The sequence below is a fragment of the Aotus nancymaae genome, unplaced genomic scaffold, assembly GCF_030222135.1.
Source record: "Aotus nancymaae isolate 86718 unplaced genomic scaffold, 86718_ANA_hifiasm-v0.15.2.pri h1tg000065l, whole genome shotgun sequence".
Lineage (NCBI taxonomy): Eukaryota > Metazoa > Chordata > Mammalia > Primates > Aotidae > Aotus > Aotus nancymaae.
The window spans coordinates 10,378,298-10,397,018 of NW_026988480.1; the positions used below are offsets into that span (position 1 = coordinate 10,378,298).

General features: G+C 44.9%; 1 protein-coding gene across 3 annotated transcripts in view; it reads left to right on the plus strand.

The window, feature by feature from the left end:
• Window positions 1–18,721, plus strand: part of URGCP (upregulator of cell proliferation) — a 50,155-nt gene that overhangs the window by 608 nt on the left and 30,826 nt on the right. Inside the window, exon 1 of one of the 3 annotated variants that reach the window (XM_021675873.2) lies at window positions 15,506–15,566. The exons of 1 other annotated variant lie outside the window; for it this stretch is intronic. In XM_021675873.2, coding sequence (XP_021531548.2) covers window positions 15,553–15,566 — 14 coding nt within the window. In that variant the 5' untranslated portion in view covers window positions 15,506–15,552. Of the gene's footprint in view, window positions 1–15,505; window positions 15,567–18,721 lie in introns of those variants that run through there. One more of the 3 variants, XM_021675872.2, reaches the window with a different exon arrangement.

Genomic DNA, 18,721 nt, shown 5'->3' on the forward strand with positions numbered 1-18,721 from the left:
CCTTGTACGCCCTATGGCTGTACAGCCATTTCCATGTAGATGTCTGTGCATACATGCACACGCACAACTCCGCAGTTTTGGAGATCTCTGTGTTCAGTCGTACCTCACGTGATCTTGCACTACCAACGTGGAGAACCAAGGCCTTAGACTATGCATGTCCCAAACTTAATTACCTGTCTCCTTCCTATTTTCCCAAGACTTGGCAGGCTTCTAGGTCAGAGTTTTTCAAACTGAGAGTTATGAACTAGTGTGTCACGAAATCAATTTAATACGTTGCAACCAACATTAAAAAAAATGCAGACGAGGTGGCTCAGGCCTATAATCCCAGCACTTTGGGAGTCCGAGGCAGGCGGATCACTTGAGGTCAGGAGTTCGAGACCAGCCTGGCCAAGATGGTGAAACCCCGTTTCTGCTGAAAATACAGTAATTAGCCGGGCATGGTGACATATGCATGTGCCTGTAATCCCAGCTACGTGGGAGACTGAGGCACGAGAATCATTTGATTCCGGGAGGCAGAGGCTGCAGTGAACTGAGATACGCTTTTGCACTCTAGCCTGGGCAACAGAGTCTCAAAAAATAATAAATAATTTAAAAAGTAAAGTAGAATAAAATATCAGTGCATTTCTTTTTTTTCTTTTCTTTTTCTTTTTTTTTTTTGAGACAAGTCACCTAGGCTGGAGTGCAGTGGCGAGATCTTGGCTCACTGCAACCTCCACCTCCATGGTTCAAGTGATTCTTTGCTTCCTGAGTAGCTGGGATTACAGGTGCAAGCCACCACACCCAGCTAATTTTTTGTATTTTTAGTAGAAACGGGGTTTCACCATCTGGGCCAGGCTGGTCTTGAACTCCTGATCTCGTGATCCACCTGCCTCGGCTTCCCAAAGGACTGGGATTACAGGCATGAGCCACCTCGCCTGGCCAATATCGGTGCATTTCACATAGTAAAGGTAAGAATTGTGAAAGTTTTGTTGGTGTGTATATGTAGATGATATTTAATCTTCAGACTGAGACGTGTTTGAACATGAAAGTGGGTGCTAATATAATTACTCTGGGACCAAAGCTGTAATCTGAGATTGTCTCAGCCAGACAGGACACACAATCACCTCTATGTTTGTACTTAGGATATAAAATGTATTATAGACATTTCAGTGGTTGCCCAGCTTTGTCCTTGGCTTTCATGTTCCCATTTCCCCAATCTGTCCTCCACCCAACTTCATGAACTGTCTGAAATATAAATCTTACTACACTGCATTCTTACCCAGAACTCTTCATGGAAGCCCCGTGGCTGACAGCATCACATTCAGTGTCATCCAGGGGCCTTCAAAATCCAGGATCCTCCACCAGGCACAGTGACTCATGCCTGTAATCTCAGCACTTTGTGAGGTTGAGGTGGGTGGATCCCTGAGTCCAGGAGTTCTATACCATCCTGGGCAACATGGTGAAACCCTGTCTCTACAAAAAATACAAAACTTAGCTGGGCATGGTACTGTGAGCCTGTAGTCCCAGCTACTCGGGAAGCTGAGGTGGGAGGATCGCTTGAGTCCAGGATATCAAGGCTGCAGTGAGTTGTGATGGCACCACTGCACTCCAGCCTGGGAGACAGAGCAAGACCCTATCTCAAAAGAACAAAAACTCAAAACAAAATCAAGTATCCTCCAGCTTTACCTTCTCCTTCCTAACCTCCAGCCCACCTGACTATCAAGTTTTTCCGTCACTGCACCATCTACATTCCTTGACTATAGCACTTACCTTCCAGAGCCAGCTCCAGCATCACCCGTCAAATGCTCCAGGTCAAGCACTTCCCCTTGGTGTCAAACATTTACAACAGAAATTTGTCTTAGTCTGTGGGCCATCCATCCTCCTACATTATTGACGTGGCCTTCCCTCCCATAGAACAAGTGATTCTAGATTGTGTGAATGCTTATATATTTGTGTAAGAATATATGAATGGTTGTTTATGTGGTAAGAATGTATATGATGGTTTCCAAGTGTCAAATCTCAAAAAGAATATTATTTTTGGAGGGTAGGTTTACTAATGTGTTAATTTCTAAAATGTCTACAGAGAATTTACATCATTTGTATAATTCAGGAAAAAAAGAAACAACTGTATAGGATAGAAAATGAAAAATTCTATTTCTATTCTGTTTGTAGTTTAGTGCATAGTTTCCTAAACATTTTAGTATGCTTATATGTAATGTTTAATTTTTAGCACTGAAATAATTTTAGATGTATAGAAATGTTGGAAGAATAATACACAATTGGCTGGGTACAATGGCTTATACTTGTAATCCCAGCACTTTGGGAGGTCAAGGCGGATGGATCATTTGAGGCCAGGAGTTCAAAGTCAGCCTGGCCAACATGGCAAAACCCTATCACTACAAAAAATACAAAAATTAGCCAGTTGTGGTGGTGTGCATCTGTAGTCCCAGCTGAAGCACAAGAATCATTTGAACCCAGGAGGCGGAGATTACAGTGAGCCGAGATTACGCCACTGCACTCCAACCTGGGCAACAGTGAGACTGTCTAAAAAAAAAACAAACCAGAATAATACAGAAATGATTTTTAAATGGATGAATTTGACTACATGAAAATTGAACACTTTTGTGCTTCAGGCAACACCAATTAGAAAACAAAAAGACAGCACACAGAATGGGAGAAAATGTTTGAAATAATATCTCACAACAGTCTAGGATTTAGAATATATTAAGAACATTTAGAACTAAATAAAAAAGACAAATAACCCAATTAAAAACTGGGCAAAATGTTTGAATAGAAATTTCTTCAAAGAAGATACTCGACTGGGCAATAAGCACATTTAAAAAAATCAGGCTGGGCATGGTGGCTCAGGGCTGTAATCCCAGCACTTTGGGAAGCTGAGGTTGGATGACTGATTAAGGCCAGGACTTTGAGACCAGACTAGGCAATATAGCTAACCCATCTCTACAAAAAAAATTTTAGTTAGCTAGATGTAGTGGTGTGCATATGAGGGCCCAGCTACTTGGGAGGTTGAGGTATGAGGATTGCTTGATTCCAGGAATTTGAGGCTGCATGGAGCTATGATTGAGCCACCGTACTCCAGCACGGGAGACAGAGCAAGACCCTGTCTCAAAAAAAAAAAGGCCGGGTGTGGTGGCTCATGCCTATAATCCCAACGCTTTGGAAGGCTGAGGCAGGTGGATCATGAGGTCAGGAGTTCGAGACCAGCCTGGCCAATATGGTGAAACCCCATCTCTACTAAAACTACAAAAATTAGATGGGCGTGGTGGCATGCACCTGTTGTCCCAGCTACTCTGGAGGCTGAGGCAGGAGAATCACTTGAACCTGGGAGGCAGAGGTTGCAGTGAGCTGAGATGGTGCCACTGCACTCCAGCCTGGGCAACAGAGTGAGACTCCTTCTCAAAAAACAAACGTAAAAAGTGGCTTGGTGTGGTAGCTTACATCTATAATCCCAGCACTTTGGGTGACTGTCTGTGGTGGGAGGATCACCTAACCCAGGAGTTCAGGACCAGCTTGGGCAACATGGCAAGACCCCATCTCTACAAGAAAAAAAAAATTTTTTTTTCTTCACCGAAAGCAGACACTTGAGGCTGGGCACGGTGGCTCACGCCTGTAATCCCAGCACTTTGGGAGGCCAAGACGAGTGGATCACCTGAGGTCAGGAGTTCAAGACCACCTTGGCCAACATGGAGAAACCCTGTCTTTACTTAGTCGGGTGTGGTGGCACATGCCTGTAATCCTAGCTCTCCCAGCCACTTGGGAGGGTGAGGCAGGAAATTTGCTTAAACCTGGGAGGCGGAGGTTGCAGCAAGCTGAGATCACGCCATTGCACTCCAGCCAGGGCAACAGGAGCGAAACTCCATCTCAAAAAAAAGCTGATACTTGAAAAAATTTTAAGAACTAGTAGAGCATAGTGGTGTATGCCTGTAGTCCCAGCTATGATTGCTTGAGCCTAGGAAGTTGAGGTTGCTGTGAGCCCCATTCACGCTATTGCATTCCAGCCTGGGAAACAGCAAGACCCTGTCTCAAGAAAATAGTAATCATTAATCATAAGGGAAGTGCAAATCAGCCATAATGAGATACCACTTCACACCCTCTAGGATGGCTGTAATAAAAGGGACAGATAAGTGTTGACAAAGATGTGGAGAAGTCAGAACCCTCACACATTCTGGTAGGACTATAAAATGGTGCAGTCATTTTTGGAAAACAGTTTAGCAGTTTCTCAGAAAGTTAAATGATGCTGAGCATGGTGGTTCATGCCTGTAATCCCAGAACTTTGGAAGGCCATGGCAGGTGGATCACCTGAGGTCAGGAGATTGAGACCAGCCTGGCCAACATGGTGAAACCCTGTCTTTACTAAAAATACGAAAATTAGCTGGGTATGATGGCGAATGCCTGTAATCCCAGCTACTCAGGAGGCTGAGGCAGAATCGCTTGAACCCAAGAGGTGGAGGTGGCAGGGAGCCGAGATCACACCACTGCACTCCAGCCTGGGTAACAGAGCAAGACCCCCTCTCAAAAACAAAATACAAAAATTAGCTGGGCATGGTGGCCTGCATCTGTAATCCCAGCTACTTAGGAGGCTAGGGCAGGAGAATAGCTTGAACATGGGAGGTGGAGGTTGCATTGAGCCAAGATTACATTGTTGCACACTAGCCTGGGCAACAGAGCGAGACTCCATCTCAAAAAAAAAAAAAAGAAAAGAAAAAGAAAACCTTGTTGTGCTTTTAATACTCAGTTATTTACAGAAAAACATATAATACCCTTTTGAATTTAGTGTTCACATACAGAATTTCTTTTGCAAGAAAACTTCCACAACTTGTTTAAATCTTTAGCTTTATCTTATCTAATTTAAAATAATCCTTTAACCCTAGACAAAAATTTATATTTCCATGCCTTCTTTTAACATTTTACTGAGATTATATGACTAATTATTTGCTAAGATTAAGACCTATGTCCTGGTCCTTACCAAGTTGTAAAGTAGGCAAGTCAAACAGTTCTCAAAGTCCAAAGAAGCAGTTTGTAACTGTAAAACATTTAACAAACTTAATATCTGTCCTATATAATTTAGACCACTGTCTACATTTTAACAACATTTGCATTGTTTAATCTTAAAGATTACCAGTAATCTTTTTTTTAACTTTTTATTTTTTTTAAGAGATGGGGTTTCACCATGTTAATCAGGACCGTCTTGAACGCCTGACCTCAAGTGATCCACCCACCTCAGCCTCCCAAAGTGCTAGGATTACAGGTGTGAGCCACCGTGCCTGGCCTTACCAGTAATCTTTAAGACTGTTTTTATTTCTCAAAGATTAATGTCACATGAACTAAAAGGCATTACAGCTTTTATTTTTCCTTCAAAAATATTTTATCAAAGCACTTATTTTCCTTTAGGCCAATTAATTAGAGCTGTCTTTTTTTTTTTTTTTTAAATGGAGTTTTGCTCTTGTTGCCCAGGCTGGAGTGCAATGGTGTGATCTCGACTCGCAGCAACCTCCACCTCCCGGGTTCAAGTGATTCTCCTGCCTCAGCCTCCTGAGCAGCTGGGATTACAGGCATGTGCCATCATGCCTGGCTAATTTTGTATTTTTAGTAGAGATAGGGTTTCTCCTTGTTGGCCAGGTTGGTCTTGAACTCCCAACCTCAGGTGATCCACCCGCCTCAGCCTCCCAAAGTTCTGGGATTACAGGTGTGAGCCATTGCGCCCCACCAGAGCTCTCTTTTTTAATAGACATCACACACGACACATATAACCGCACAGACAAACAGAAGCAGATCCAGTAGTTACAAGATTTTCTGTTCACCAATATCCTAATTGGACTATTGGCCTCCAAGTGGGGCCCTTTAAGATCAGGGCTAGAAAAGCATGCAGTTTCTGGGGCCCAATAAATGGGTATAGCTGGAAGACAAAAACAGATTTTGAGAGGGACCTATCTGCTTTTAATTCCTAGGTTTTCATGTGGAAAACAGAGGTTTCTCCCAAAATGGAATGCATAGCAAATTCTCTGTTCTTCCCAAGGAGTCCCAGGCCATCAGAAGTTATCTTAGGGCCTCTCATGCATGCATTAAGGGTAGCAAGACAAAATAGAGAAAAGGAATTCAGTCAACTGAGGAAAAAAAACCTTTTTCCAGAAAGACAAGATCCAAGAAGAGAAAAACAAAAAGACTTTAAAAATATACCTATAACGCTGGGCACAGTGGCTTATGCCTGTAATCCCAGCACTTTGGGAGGCCAAGGTGGGTGGATCACCTGAAGTCAGGAGTTCAAGACCAGCCTGACCAACATGGTGAAAACTCGTCTTGTCTTTAAAAAAAAATATATATATATATACACACACACACACACACACACACACACACACACACACACGCATACCTATAACTTCAATATCCACTTTTTTTGTTGTTTTTGAGACAGAGTCTTGCTCTGTTGCCCAGGCTGGAGTACAGTGGTGTGATCTCAGCTCACTGCAACCTCTGTCTCCCAGGTTCAAGTGATTCTCCTGCCTCAGCCTCCCAAGTAGCTGGGACTACAGGTGTGTGCCACCACACCCAGCTAAATTTTTTTTGTATTTTTAGAAGAGCTGGAGTTTCACTATGTTGGCCAGGCTAGTCTTGAACTCATGACCTCAGGTGACCTGCCCACCTCAACCTCCCAAAGTGCTGGGATTGCAGGCATAAGTCACTGTACTCAGCCAGGATATCCACTCCCCACCCTGCCCCCCTTTTTATAAAGTTTTTTTGGCTGTAAGTTTATTCAGTGCAAAATCATCCTCTCTCCAGTTTACTGAGGTGGCTGACCGTGTCCATGACCAAATCCACCTCTAAACTGGAATTTGGCTGCTGACCCACCTCCAGCCTCGACTTTCTTGTCAGCACCAGGGAGCACAGCCCTCTGTCTGTAGGTGTTTCTGTTGGCTTCCCCTCTTGTGAGTCTTGCAGTTCACTCACCCTCCATACCTTTAGGCTAAGGCCTGCCAGTCACTGGACAGCTTTGGTGTAGGGTGGCAGGCACAATCTCTCAGGGCAGATGAAGGTAATCACAGAGATACTGGATACCCTCATTGGTAAGGCACCGGTAGAAACGTCTCCAGGCAAACTGTTCCTGCACATAGCCTCAGGACTTGAGAGACTGCATGGCCTTAATGACATGAAGGTTGGGCACATTCTTGTCTGCCAGCTCCGGGTGCTTAGGCATGTGGACGTCCTTCTTGGCCACCATGACTCCCTCCTTAAAAAGGAGCTCATAAATGACAGTCCGTTTTTTCTTAGGCATCGCCATCTCGGTGGCTTTAGGGCCCGGGGCCGGATGGATATCCACTTTTAATTAAGCTGATTGCTTTTTAAGAAAATCCTTTTTGGGGGGACTGGGTACAGTGGCTCATGCCTGTAACCCAGCACTCTGGGAGGCCAAAGTGGGTGGATCACTTGAGGTCAGGAGTTCAAGACCAGCCTGGCCAATGTGGTGAAACTCCATCTCTACTAAAAATACAAAAATTAGCTGGAAATCACTTGAACCCAGGAGGCAGAGGTTGCAGTGAGCCAAGATCACGCCACTGCACTCCAGCCTGGGTGACAGAGCAAGACTCCATCTCAAAAAATTTTTGTTGCCCAGGCTGGAGCGCAGTGTTGTGATCTCTTGTCACTGAAATCTCGGCTTGTTGGGTTCAAACGATTCTCCTGCCTCAGCTTCCTGAGTAGCTGGGATTATAGGCACCCATCACCACACCCAACTAATTTGTATTTTTAGTAGAGACAAGGTTTTGCTATGTTGCCCAGGATGGTCTAGAACTCCTGGCCTCAAGTGATCCGTTCATTTCAGCCTCCCAAAGTGCTGAGATTACAGGTGTGAGCCACTGTGCCCAGCTGTGTGTGTTTTTTTTTTTTTTTTTTGCTTGTTTTGTTTTTTTTTTTTGAGACGGAGTCTCATTCTGTTGCCCAAGCTGGCACTGCAGCCTCCACCTTCTGGATTCAAGCGATCCTCTCTCCTCAGCTTCCCAAGTAGCTGGAACTGCAGCCAATTTTTTATTTTTTGTAGAGACAGGGTCTTACTATTTTGTGGGAATTATAGAGGGCTGCAGCAAAGTTTGCACTGACCAGTTTGCTGAGCTGGCTTTAACAGCAGGCCTTTGGAGTCCTAGACCTGCATCCCATCCTGAGTTACCCCTCTTTCTGACAGAACCATACAGAGAGACATGCAGAGCACACCAGATTGGCTACAGCTTAAGACCAATCTTACAAATCCTTTTTTATTAATTAAAACTTTACAGATAATACAAACAGTGATCCTATTATTCCCTTTCTGGTTTATACAGGGAGAGGGAGGCCAAAATCATGACTGGTTAAAGAAACAAAAAACAAGAAAAACTCCTACCCTTTTGTTGATATGTCAGGCTTCTGGGTTCTCTCCCCACTGAGCTCAATCCCAAGCCAACCAGTTTAAGGTTTGGGAAATTAACTTCTTCCAATTTGGTGGATACATCCCAGGAGAGCATCCTGCAGCATGGGGACACAACCACCCATCTGTAAAGAGAGGACAGAGGAGGAGAAAGGAATAAGAAGGCATTTATTCAAAGGAGCCCCAGGACTCAGGATGCATTCAAAAGATGAATGGCTACTCATCTAGAAAGAGGGGAGCAAGGCATCCCGGGTACCCTTCTCTTCCTAGCGAATACCTGGGGTACGTGAGGGAGAGAAAGCAAGGCATCCCTCTTTCTTTTGTCCTTATATCCCTGAGTCCCAGCAACTATGATAGGGTGCTGCCCATGGGTGTCAAAGTGGATTTCACCCATGTTAATGGGGGAGGGTAGGGAGTGGGATTATCTGCTGTTACTTGTATATGCCCTATCTCCTCTGCTGTCAATAGCCTTTGCATTCTCTAAACGTCATTTATGCCATGGATACTAGCATGACCTTTATCTATGAAACAAGAGGCTTAGTTTAATCAGCAGAAATTAGTCATGCTTACCAGCGCTGTGCCTTTTAACTTCTGTTCTCTTGTGCCTCTGGATCTCTCAGATCCAACTTTCTTTCCTAGGACTTTGACCAGAAGCTTGGAATTGAGTTTGGGACAAAATAACTGTCCCAAGATGTTGCATGGACTCCTTATCATAAGCTGAATGCTAAGGTGAAGCTGTGGAATTGAGTCCTTCTCCAACAAAGGAGAGAAAAGGGTGTCTTGTGAGTTGGGATCCTGGCCTAGTAAAACATCTTCTAAAAGTAAAAAAGCCTCTGGCATAGAGAAGCCCCCTCTACTTGCAGGGCTGTGTTATTAGGTTGGTGCAAGAGCAATCACAGTCCTTGCCATTCTGTAATTGCAAAAACTGCAACTACTTTTGCACCAGCCTACCAACTCCTGACCTGGTGGAGAAAAGGAAAAGAAAAACAGCTTAAATGCAGGGCTGTGTTAACTGCTGACAGGATGGAGAAAAGAAAAAGATGCCTGGGGAACAAACCTCTTATTCTTATGCAAATGAGTTTCTCCAACAGAGAAACTTTTAATTGCTGTTTCTACTCTGGGGTTTGGACTGAGCTGGACCCCTCAGCCTGAGGAGGGGAAGACTCCATGGTCTGTGGAACGCTGGTCAGCCAGCTTCAGCCAGTTGCACAGGTCCTTTGGGCCATGAGTCCCAGCCCCAGCTGGCAGGCGCAGAGGGCAGGGAGCCACCACTTGCTTGTCCATTCCATGCATGCACCTGCAGCCATCGGGGTGGGGATGGAACACCCCCAATATTGTAAAAGAAAAGATAGGTGCCATCACAGTCCTGCAAGAAGGAAAATGCCATAAAAAAGGCTGGGTTGGACCAAGGCTGACATTCCCAACTTCTGAGAGTGATGGGGTGAGGGGGTGCAGTTTCCTCTATCCTCAGAAGAAGTCTGAGGACAAGAAGGTGTGGAAAGGAAAAAGAAACATATTTTTTTGGTTTGCATTTTACCCTCCCCTCCTCATGTCCCTGTATGGGCCACCAAAATGATGCAAGATTTTTTGCTCTTTAGCTCCACTAAAATCTGGGTTCTTGTCTCACAACTAGGAAAAATTAGGCACACAGACACATTGGAAGGTGAAGAGAGTGGAATTTATTAAAAGAAAGCTCTTAGCAAAAAAGAGAGGGTCCTGCCAACAGGCTCCCACCTCAAGGATTGAATACCAAGCCAACACATGTGAGCTGAAGAGACCAAGCTCCTTTTCCTGCATAAGGAGCAAATTCCTGGTGGCTCCACCCTATTCTTTCAGTGCACATGCGGGCCCTTAGTCTGAGACACTCTACATTGATTTCCCTTACTGTACATGTGTTAAGGGATGGAATTTTTCACCATGGGCCTGTTTAGGCAAGTACCCTGTGCACAAGACCTGTGCGGCATATGGCTGTCTCCTGTCTCTATCAGTGGTATCTGTAAAGAGATAGAAAACCTACAAAGCAACCAAAAAATAATTCTGGAGCTGAAAAGTATAACAACAAGTAAAAAATGCACTGGAGGGATTCAAAGCAAATTTGAACAGAGAAAAGAATCTGTGAACTTGAAGATGGGACAATGGAAATTACCAAATCTGAGGAACACAACTATCTGGGAATGCAGCTCAGTAGGTCTCAGCCTTATTTTACTCAGCCTCTTTTCAAGATGGACTTGTTATGGTTCAAATGCCTCTAACACAAGTGAGATGAAATCAAAGAGACCCACACTGACACATAATTAAACTCTTTTTTTTTCTTTTTGAAACAGCCTCATCCTGCCACCCAGGCTGAAGTACAGTGGTATGATCTTGGCTCACTGCAGCCTACATCTCCGAGGCTCAAGAGATCCTCTCACTTCAGATACCCAAGTAGCTAGGACTACAGGAATGCATCAGCATGCCTGGCTAAATTTGTTTTTTGAGGGTGGGTAGAGATGGGGTTTTACCATGTTGCCCAGGCTGATCCCAAGTTCCTGGGCTCAAGCAATCCACCCTCCTCGGCCTCCCAAAGTGCTGGGATTACAGGTGTGAGTCACTGCACCCAGCCATAGCCATAATTAAACTTTTAAAAGCCAGCTTGACCCGAGTCATGACACCAGAAAAAAAAAAAAAAAAAAAAAAAGCCTGGCAAAACCCCACTTCTAAAAATACAAAAATTAGCCAGGTGTTGTGGCAAGCACCTGTAGTCCCAGCTACTCAGGGGTCTGAGGCAGGAGGATTGCTTGAGCCTAAGAAATCAGCTTGAGCTGATACCATGCTACTTTACTCCAGCTTGAGTGACAGAGCAAGACACTCTCTCTATAAAAAATAAATAAAGGATGGCTGCCCACTAGCAGCTCGGGATTGTAGCTCCCAGTGAAAGTGCAGAGAACAAGAGGACACCACACTTTCAGACGAATTTTTGTTGCTCATGGACCAGGAGATTCCCAGCGGAGGAGCCCCACGGGTCGCCAGCGCAACTCTTGTGGCCAGTGCGGCGGTTTTGCTGGCGCCTCAGCGCGGCAGTTCTTGGCGCAGAGTGAGCGGGACTGGGTCCCCTTTTGGTCGATTCCCGGGCAGAAAAGCACCATCAATCTTAACACTGCTGTTTTGGCCGGTGCAGTGGATTGCTCAGATTTCGGCGCTGGGAATCAACAAGTTGGATGTCCACTCAGAAACCTAATTTGAAAGTCGGAAATCACGAAGATGACAGTTGGATATATTTACAATGATGGGAAGAAACCAGTGTAAAAAGGCTGAGAATACCCAAAATCAGAATGCCTCTCCCTCTACAGGTGATCACAGTTCCTCATCAGCAACGGAACAAGCCCTGATGGAGAACGAGTGCATTCCATTAACAGAAGTAGGCTTCAGAAGGTGGATGATAAGAAACTTCTGTGAATTAAAAGAACTTGTTCTAACCCAATGCAAAGAAACTAAGAACTTTGAAAAAAGGTTTGATGAAATGCTAATGAGAATAGACAATTTGGAGAGGTATATAGGTGAATTAATGGAGCTGAAAAACACAACACGAGAACTTCGTGAAGTATGCACAAGTTTTAACAGTCGAATTGATCAAGCAGAAGAAAGGATATTAGAGTTCGAAGACCAACTTAATAAAACGAGAAGTCAAGATTAGAGAAAAAGGGATAAAAAAGAATGAGCAAAGTCTCCAAGAAATATGGGACTATGTGAAAAGACCTAATCTACGTTTGATAGGTGTACCTGAATGTGACGAAGAGAATGAATCCAAGTTGGAAAATACTCTTCAGGAGATTATTCAGGAAAACTTTCCCAACCTAGTAAGACAGGACAATATTCAACTCCAGGTAATACAGAGAACACCACAAAGATGTTCCTCAAGAAGACTGACCCCAAGGCACATAATCGTCAGATTCATTAGGATTGAAATGAAGGAGAAAATACTAAGGGCAGCCAGAGAGAAAGGTCAGGTTACCCACAAAGGGAAGCCTATCAGACTTACAGCAGATCTCTCAGCAGAAAACCTACAAGCCAGAAAAGAGTGGGGGCCAATATTCAACATCTGTAAAGAAAAGAACTTTCAACCCAGAATTTCATATCCAGCCAAACTGAGCTTCAAAAGCAAAGGAAAAATAAAATCTTTTGCAAACAAGCAAGTACTTAGAGATTTCATCATCACCAGGCCTGCTTTGCAGAAGCTCCTGAAAGAAGCACTATACATATAAAGGAGCAACCAGTATCAGCCTTTCCAAAAATATATCCAGCTGGCATCAAATGGCAGTATTAAACTCATATATATTATTAACTAGATAAAAAGCCAAAACCCATCAGTACACTGTATCCAGACCCATCTCACATGCAACGATACACAAAGACTCAAAGGGACAGAGGAAGATTTACCAACCAAACAGAGAGCAAACATAAATAAATAAAAAGCGGGAGTTGCAATTCTCACCTCTGATAAAATAGACTTTAAAGCAACAAAGATCAAAAGAGGCAAAGAAGGACATTACATAATGGTAAAAGGATCAATGCAACAAGAAGAGCTAATGATCCTATATATACTCATACCCAATACAGGAGCACCCAGATACATAAGACAAGTTCTTAATGACTTATAAAGAGACTTAGCCTCCCACACAATAATAGTGGGAGACTGTAACATCACATTGTCAATATTAGACTGATCAACGAGATAGAAAATTAACAAGGATATCCAGAACTTGAACTCAGACCCAGAACAAGTAAACTTTAAATAAACATTTATAGAACTCTCCACTTCAAATACACAAAACATACATTCTTATCAGTACCATATCACACCTATTCCAATGGAAGTAAATCACTCCTCAATAATTGCATAGCATTTCATAGGTTTAAATGAAATATTGGTTGGCTGCTTGTTTGTTATTTTCTTCCCTTATTCCTTCCTGTCTCCATTGTTAAGCACAATTATTGGCATAAAAGGTTTTCAATTCCCATTTTTAGACTGCATTCTAGCCTGGGCAATAAAGCAATACTCCCGTTCTCTCTCCCTCTTTCTCTTCCTTTTTCTTCCTCTTCTTCACTCTTTTTTTTCTTTCTCTCTTTCTTTCTTCCTTTTTTTTCCTTCAATAAATAAATAAATAAATAAAATAGGCCAGGCATGAGCCATCACTTTAGGAGGCCAAGGCAGGCAGATCACTTGAGGGTAGGAATTCGAGACCAGCCTGGTCAACATGGAAAAACCTGTCTCTACTAAAAATACAAAAATTAGCTGGGTGTGGTGGCATGTACCTCTGTAGTCCCAGCTAATCAGGAGGCAGAGGCAGGAGAACCACTTGAATTAAGGAGGCAGAGGTTGCAGTGAGGGGATCATGCCACTGCACTCCAGCCTGGGCAACAGAGAAAGATTCCATCTCAAAAATAAATAAAATAAAATAAACTTTCAAAAGCCAGAAAACAGAGAATCTTGAAAGTGTGAAGAGAGAAATGATTCATCATATTTAAGGGCTCTTTAATAAGATTATCAGCAGATTACTCACCAGAAACTCTTAAGGTTAGCAGGCAGTAGGGTGATAAATTTAAAGTGCTTAAAGAAAAATAACTGTCAACCAAGAATCTTATATCTAGCAAATTGTCCTTCAAAAGTGTGGGAGAGGCTGGACGTGGTAGCTCACACCTATAATCCCAGTACTTTGGGAGGCCGAGGTGGGCAGATCACTTGAGGTCAGGAGTTTGAGACCACCCTGGCCAACATGGTGAAACCCTATCTCTACTAAAAATACAAAAATTAGCTGGGCATGGTGGCGCATACCTGTAATCCCAGCTACACAGGAGGCTGAGGCAAGAGAATTGCTTGAATCCAGGAGGTGGAGGCGGCAATGAGCCAAGATCATGCTACTGCATTCCAGCCTAGGCAACAGAGCAAGACTGTCTCAAAAAAAAAAAAAAAAAAAAGGAAAAGAAAAAAAAGTGAAGGAGAAATTAAGACATTTACAGAAAAACAAAAGCTGAGGGAATTCATTACCACTAGACTGGTGCTGCAAGAAATGCTGAAGGGAGTCATACAAATTGCTACAAAATTAACATTAAGAATAAATACGTAAAAGGAAAGACATCCTATGTGATGGATTAGAAGATAATATTGTTAAGATGTTACTATTACCCAAAGTGATCTGCAGATACAATGTAATCCCTATCAAAACCTCAATGCATTTTTGCAGAAATGGAAAGCCCATTCTAAAGTTCATATGGAATCTGAAGGGATTCTGAATAGCCAAAACAATTTTAAAAAGAACAAAGCTGGAGGACTTACACTTCCTGATCCTCCTGCCCCCGCCTCCCAAAGTGGTGGGATTACAGGCATGAGCCAGTGTGTCCGGCCAATGATATTTAATGTGACACCAAAAATGCTATCAACAATGATTTACATTGTCCAGAGCTTTTTATTAAGCATTTTCACTTAGATCATTTTTGGAAACTCATTTTGCAGAGACAAGAACTGAAGCTCAAAAATCTACCTGCCTAAGGACTCATAACTCGTAGAAGAAGCTGTGAAGCCTCACTGGAGGAACTGCAGACTTATTTTTACTTAGTAACACAATGTAAAGAATAATAAAATTGCTTTGCATTGCTTAGAGCTTCACAATGCCACTTTACACATATTTTACAATAGGTGCAGTCTCAGAGAGGCCAGCAACTGTCCAACACAACACTGCAAGTAAGAAGTAGGAAAGTTATTGTTTTGCTTAATAACGCCTTACGCTCCAGGGCTAAAGAAAAGGCTTGTCTTACAGAAATTAAATTCCAATCACAGAGAGGTGTGGACTTCAGTAAGGCCCTGAGGCTGTTTTGTGGCCCAAGGGCAGGTTATCCTGCAGCTTTGGCACCGCCCGGCGAGTTCCGGCCTCCGGGCACCTGGGCAGGTGGGCGTTGGGCGGGCTCCGGGCTGCGGGCGGACCTGGGCCACTCCGCCCCCACCCCGCCCCGGCCACCCCCGAGCTGCTCCGAGAGAACCCTGGGCCCACCACACCCCACCTCCATCCCTGGAGCGCGTCCCGGAGCGGGCGGGCGGCCGGCGGGCCAGGCCCCTCCCCGGCGCCGAGCCGCGGCCGCGCGGAGGAAGCGGAGGAGGCGGGAGCGGAGACCTCGCTGCGCTCATGGCGTCGCCCGGGTGAGTGCCGTCTCGCAGGCCCCGCGCCCCCGCGGCTGCCGGCAGGAACGGGAGCGGGACCCGGAGCGGCTCCGGCCTGCCGACTCCGGTCTCGGATGCGGCCTGGACCCGGCCAGTGGCGCCCCTGCCCGCCAGGCCCTCTGGGCCCACGGCCCGTTCGCGCCGACCTTGGGCGGACGCAGTCGGGCTGGCGTGGGGGGCGGGCGGGGGGCCCCGGCCGAGGACAGCGGCACCCCGGGGTGCGGGGGTTGGGGTACTCGGGCCTAGGGGATCCGGGGAGGGCGAGAGGCCCGGAGGCGCCGGGAGCAGCGGGAGCGAGGGCCCGGCGAGCGGCTGGGGAACCAGGGTGCGGGTCTTTGCCGCGGCCCGGGGCAACCCGCGGAGGCCTGGAAAGGCTTCACTCCGGCGCCTGGCATCTCTGTTCCTGGGTTTTAAACTTGCTCGCGTTGGGAGTGGACGCTTGTTTGCCGCGTCGTTGAGACGTACCCAGAATGTCAGTATCGGGGCAGATGCAGACCCTTTGCTGAGAGCCCGAGAGCCACTCCGGGATCTCCTTGGTCGGGGCCGTTGCCTACCGGCCTGCGCTTATTCTGATATTACCTCTTTTCAACTTTTTTGGTTTAAAATGTTCCTTTTAGGAAATGATGGTGACACACATAGTTTGTAATTTTTGAAAAAAATAATTCTCACTTGGCAAACTAAAACCTCAGTAATTCATTATTATCTTTTTGTTTTAGTAATTTTACTAGTGCTGAAATCTGGGAATGACAGTCCAACATGTTCATTTTACAGAGAAGGAAATTAGGCTCAAGGTCATCGCTTTAGTTGTTAAAATTCTTCTTTGACTGTTATCCATCATTCAGAGGGTCTTGGACCTAGTGGCTGTGCTAGCATTCAGAGTGCATCTTTACAGTTCCCAAAGAGCTTTACAGGTGTGTGTTGAGGGGCGGGAGCGGGGGCGGGGGGGACATGGTGCTGTGTGGCGGGGATCATGGATATTGTGCCTCCTCTAGAGGAGACATGAACCATGCCCTGGGGTGTTTTGGCTCAGTACAGTGGACCTGAATGAAGCAAGCTGAATTTGAATCTCACCTGCTGTCTTTCTAGGCTTTGGGGCAGTGGTCATTTCCGGGACCAGGACTTTTCATTGCCAGCTGAGTACCCAGCACTTTGAGATCATAAATAGAGTAAGCAGGGAACCATCCCTGGGAAGGCCAGGCTGATTGACCTAGGGGTTCAAGGTCCTGCAGCATTCCTTTCCCACTTGTCAGGAAAGGGTCAGATAGAGCCTCCTGGAGGCGACATGAGGGTAGCTGAACCTGTGTGGGACTGCCCTGAATGAAGGTTTTTAAAAAAAAATCGTGGTGCATTTGGTGCCCAAGTACACTGCTTTGTAGACATGGGTCAGAGCTGGACTTCATGCTGCACTGGTATTTCTATGAGCCAGGAGGGCTTATGCTGTATCCCTGTAGTTGGTGATGTTTGATATTTGCAGTTCTAATTATTTGTGTGACCCCCATGAATCTACAGTTTGTAATCTGTAATTTTCTGAGGGGTATCCGTTGCAAAAGCTGAGGTCTCAAAACCTTTAGTATACAAGTCATGCACCACATAAAAAATGACAATGGAGGACTGCATGATACAGTGGTCCCATGCACAAATACTTATCATTGTGTTAGTTGCCTATTCATACTGTAACATGCTGTACAAGTTTGTAGCCAAAGAGCAACAGGCTGTACCACATATAGCCTAGGTGCATAGTTCGCCCTATCATGTAGGTTTGTGTTAGTTTGCCCTATAATGTTCACACAAGCACCAAATTGCCAAACGACACATTTCTCAGAATGTATCCCTATTGTTAAGTGACACATGACTGGTGCTTTATTTCATTTGGTGGGGAAAACTATGCACATTATGTACATTGCCAGACATAGCTCTTAAGTGTCCACTTCTACAGGCTTCCCTGGTAGATCAGAGTCTAGCTAGGAAGACAGTGCTTCCTGAGACCCTGAGGGCTGTCTCAGTCAGCCAGCTTGCAAACATTAAAGCTACTGCACTAGGTGTACGAGTCCAGAGGTATAGGGCAGGGATGGGAAGGGAGCGATGATCCTGCCTGGGTGAGTCATAGAGGAATCTCCAAATTGATGTTTTTACTAAGTGACAGTCTCCATGAATTGGGAAGGAAAGAAGAAATGCTGACCATTTTTGAGGACCTTATGAATGTGTCAGGCATTGTGCTAAATATTTGAGAAATGCCCCGCCCACAGCCCAGTGTGTTTAGAGCTAAGTGGAGACAAGTCCAGAGGATGATACTGGGACCAGACCATGGGACCTGACCCCCTTTGTGGACTCACTGCCCACCACTTGCTGAAGGTAAATGACATGATACGCACTGGTGGAGCTCTCAGAGAATCCACGTTACAGCAGTATAGAGGTGGCAGAGAGGGCACAAGACATGGAGCAGCTCATGCTACCATCTGCCCTCTCTTGAACTGGTCTCACTCAACAGCCCATCTCTTGTGTCTGCCCCTTGCCTGGCTGTCTCACAGCTGCCTAGGTCTTTCTTGTCTGTCAACTCCTCTGCCTGCTCTTTCACTGTTGGGGTTTCCTTGGGCTCTGCAATCCGTCTCTGCTACTAGCCCCAACACACGTTCTCTGCATGGTCACATCTGTTTTAGTGGCTTTAACTGTTGTCTGAATCAGAGGTTCTTAACCTAGGCTCCATGATTCATGGATGGGCTTCTGGGGGGTCCCTTTGTTCTCTGAAATTGTATGCAGCATTGGGAGTCCTGTGTAATTTTCCTGGGAGCAGGGTCTGTAGCTTTCAACAGATTTTCAAAGGGGCTCTTATCCTTAACAATGTTACAAGTATACATCCTGAATTTCTAGATTTTCATTTCCAGCTACCCTAGATACAGCTCCTCACGTTTCTTTAACCTGGGTTGCCTGTGCAAAGTCTCTATTTTTCAGACTGTTACTGATGGATAATTTGAAAAACACAAAGATCAAGTGTAATAGGCTTTTCATAGACCACCGATCTTAAATCTTTTTTTTTTTTTTTTTAAGTCTGCTTGCTAGGGAAAAAGTCTTAAAAAGATTTTAAATAGTCACTTATTCTTATCAGATAGACAGCTTTACAGAAACAACTAGTGTCC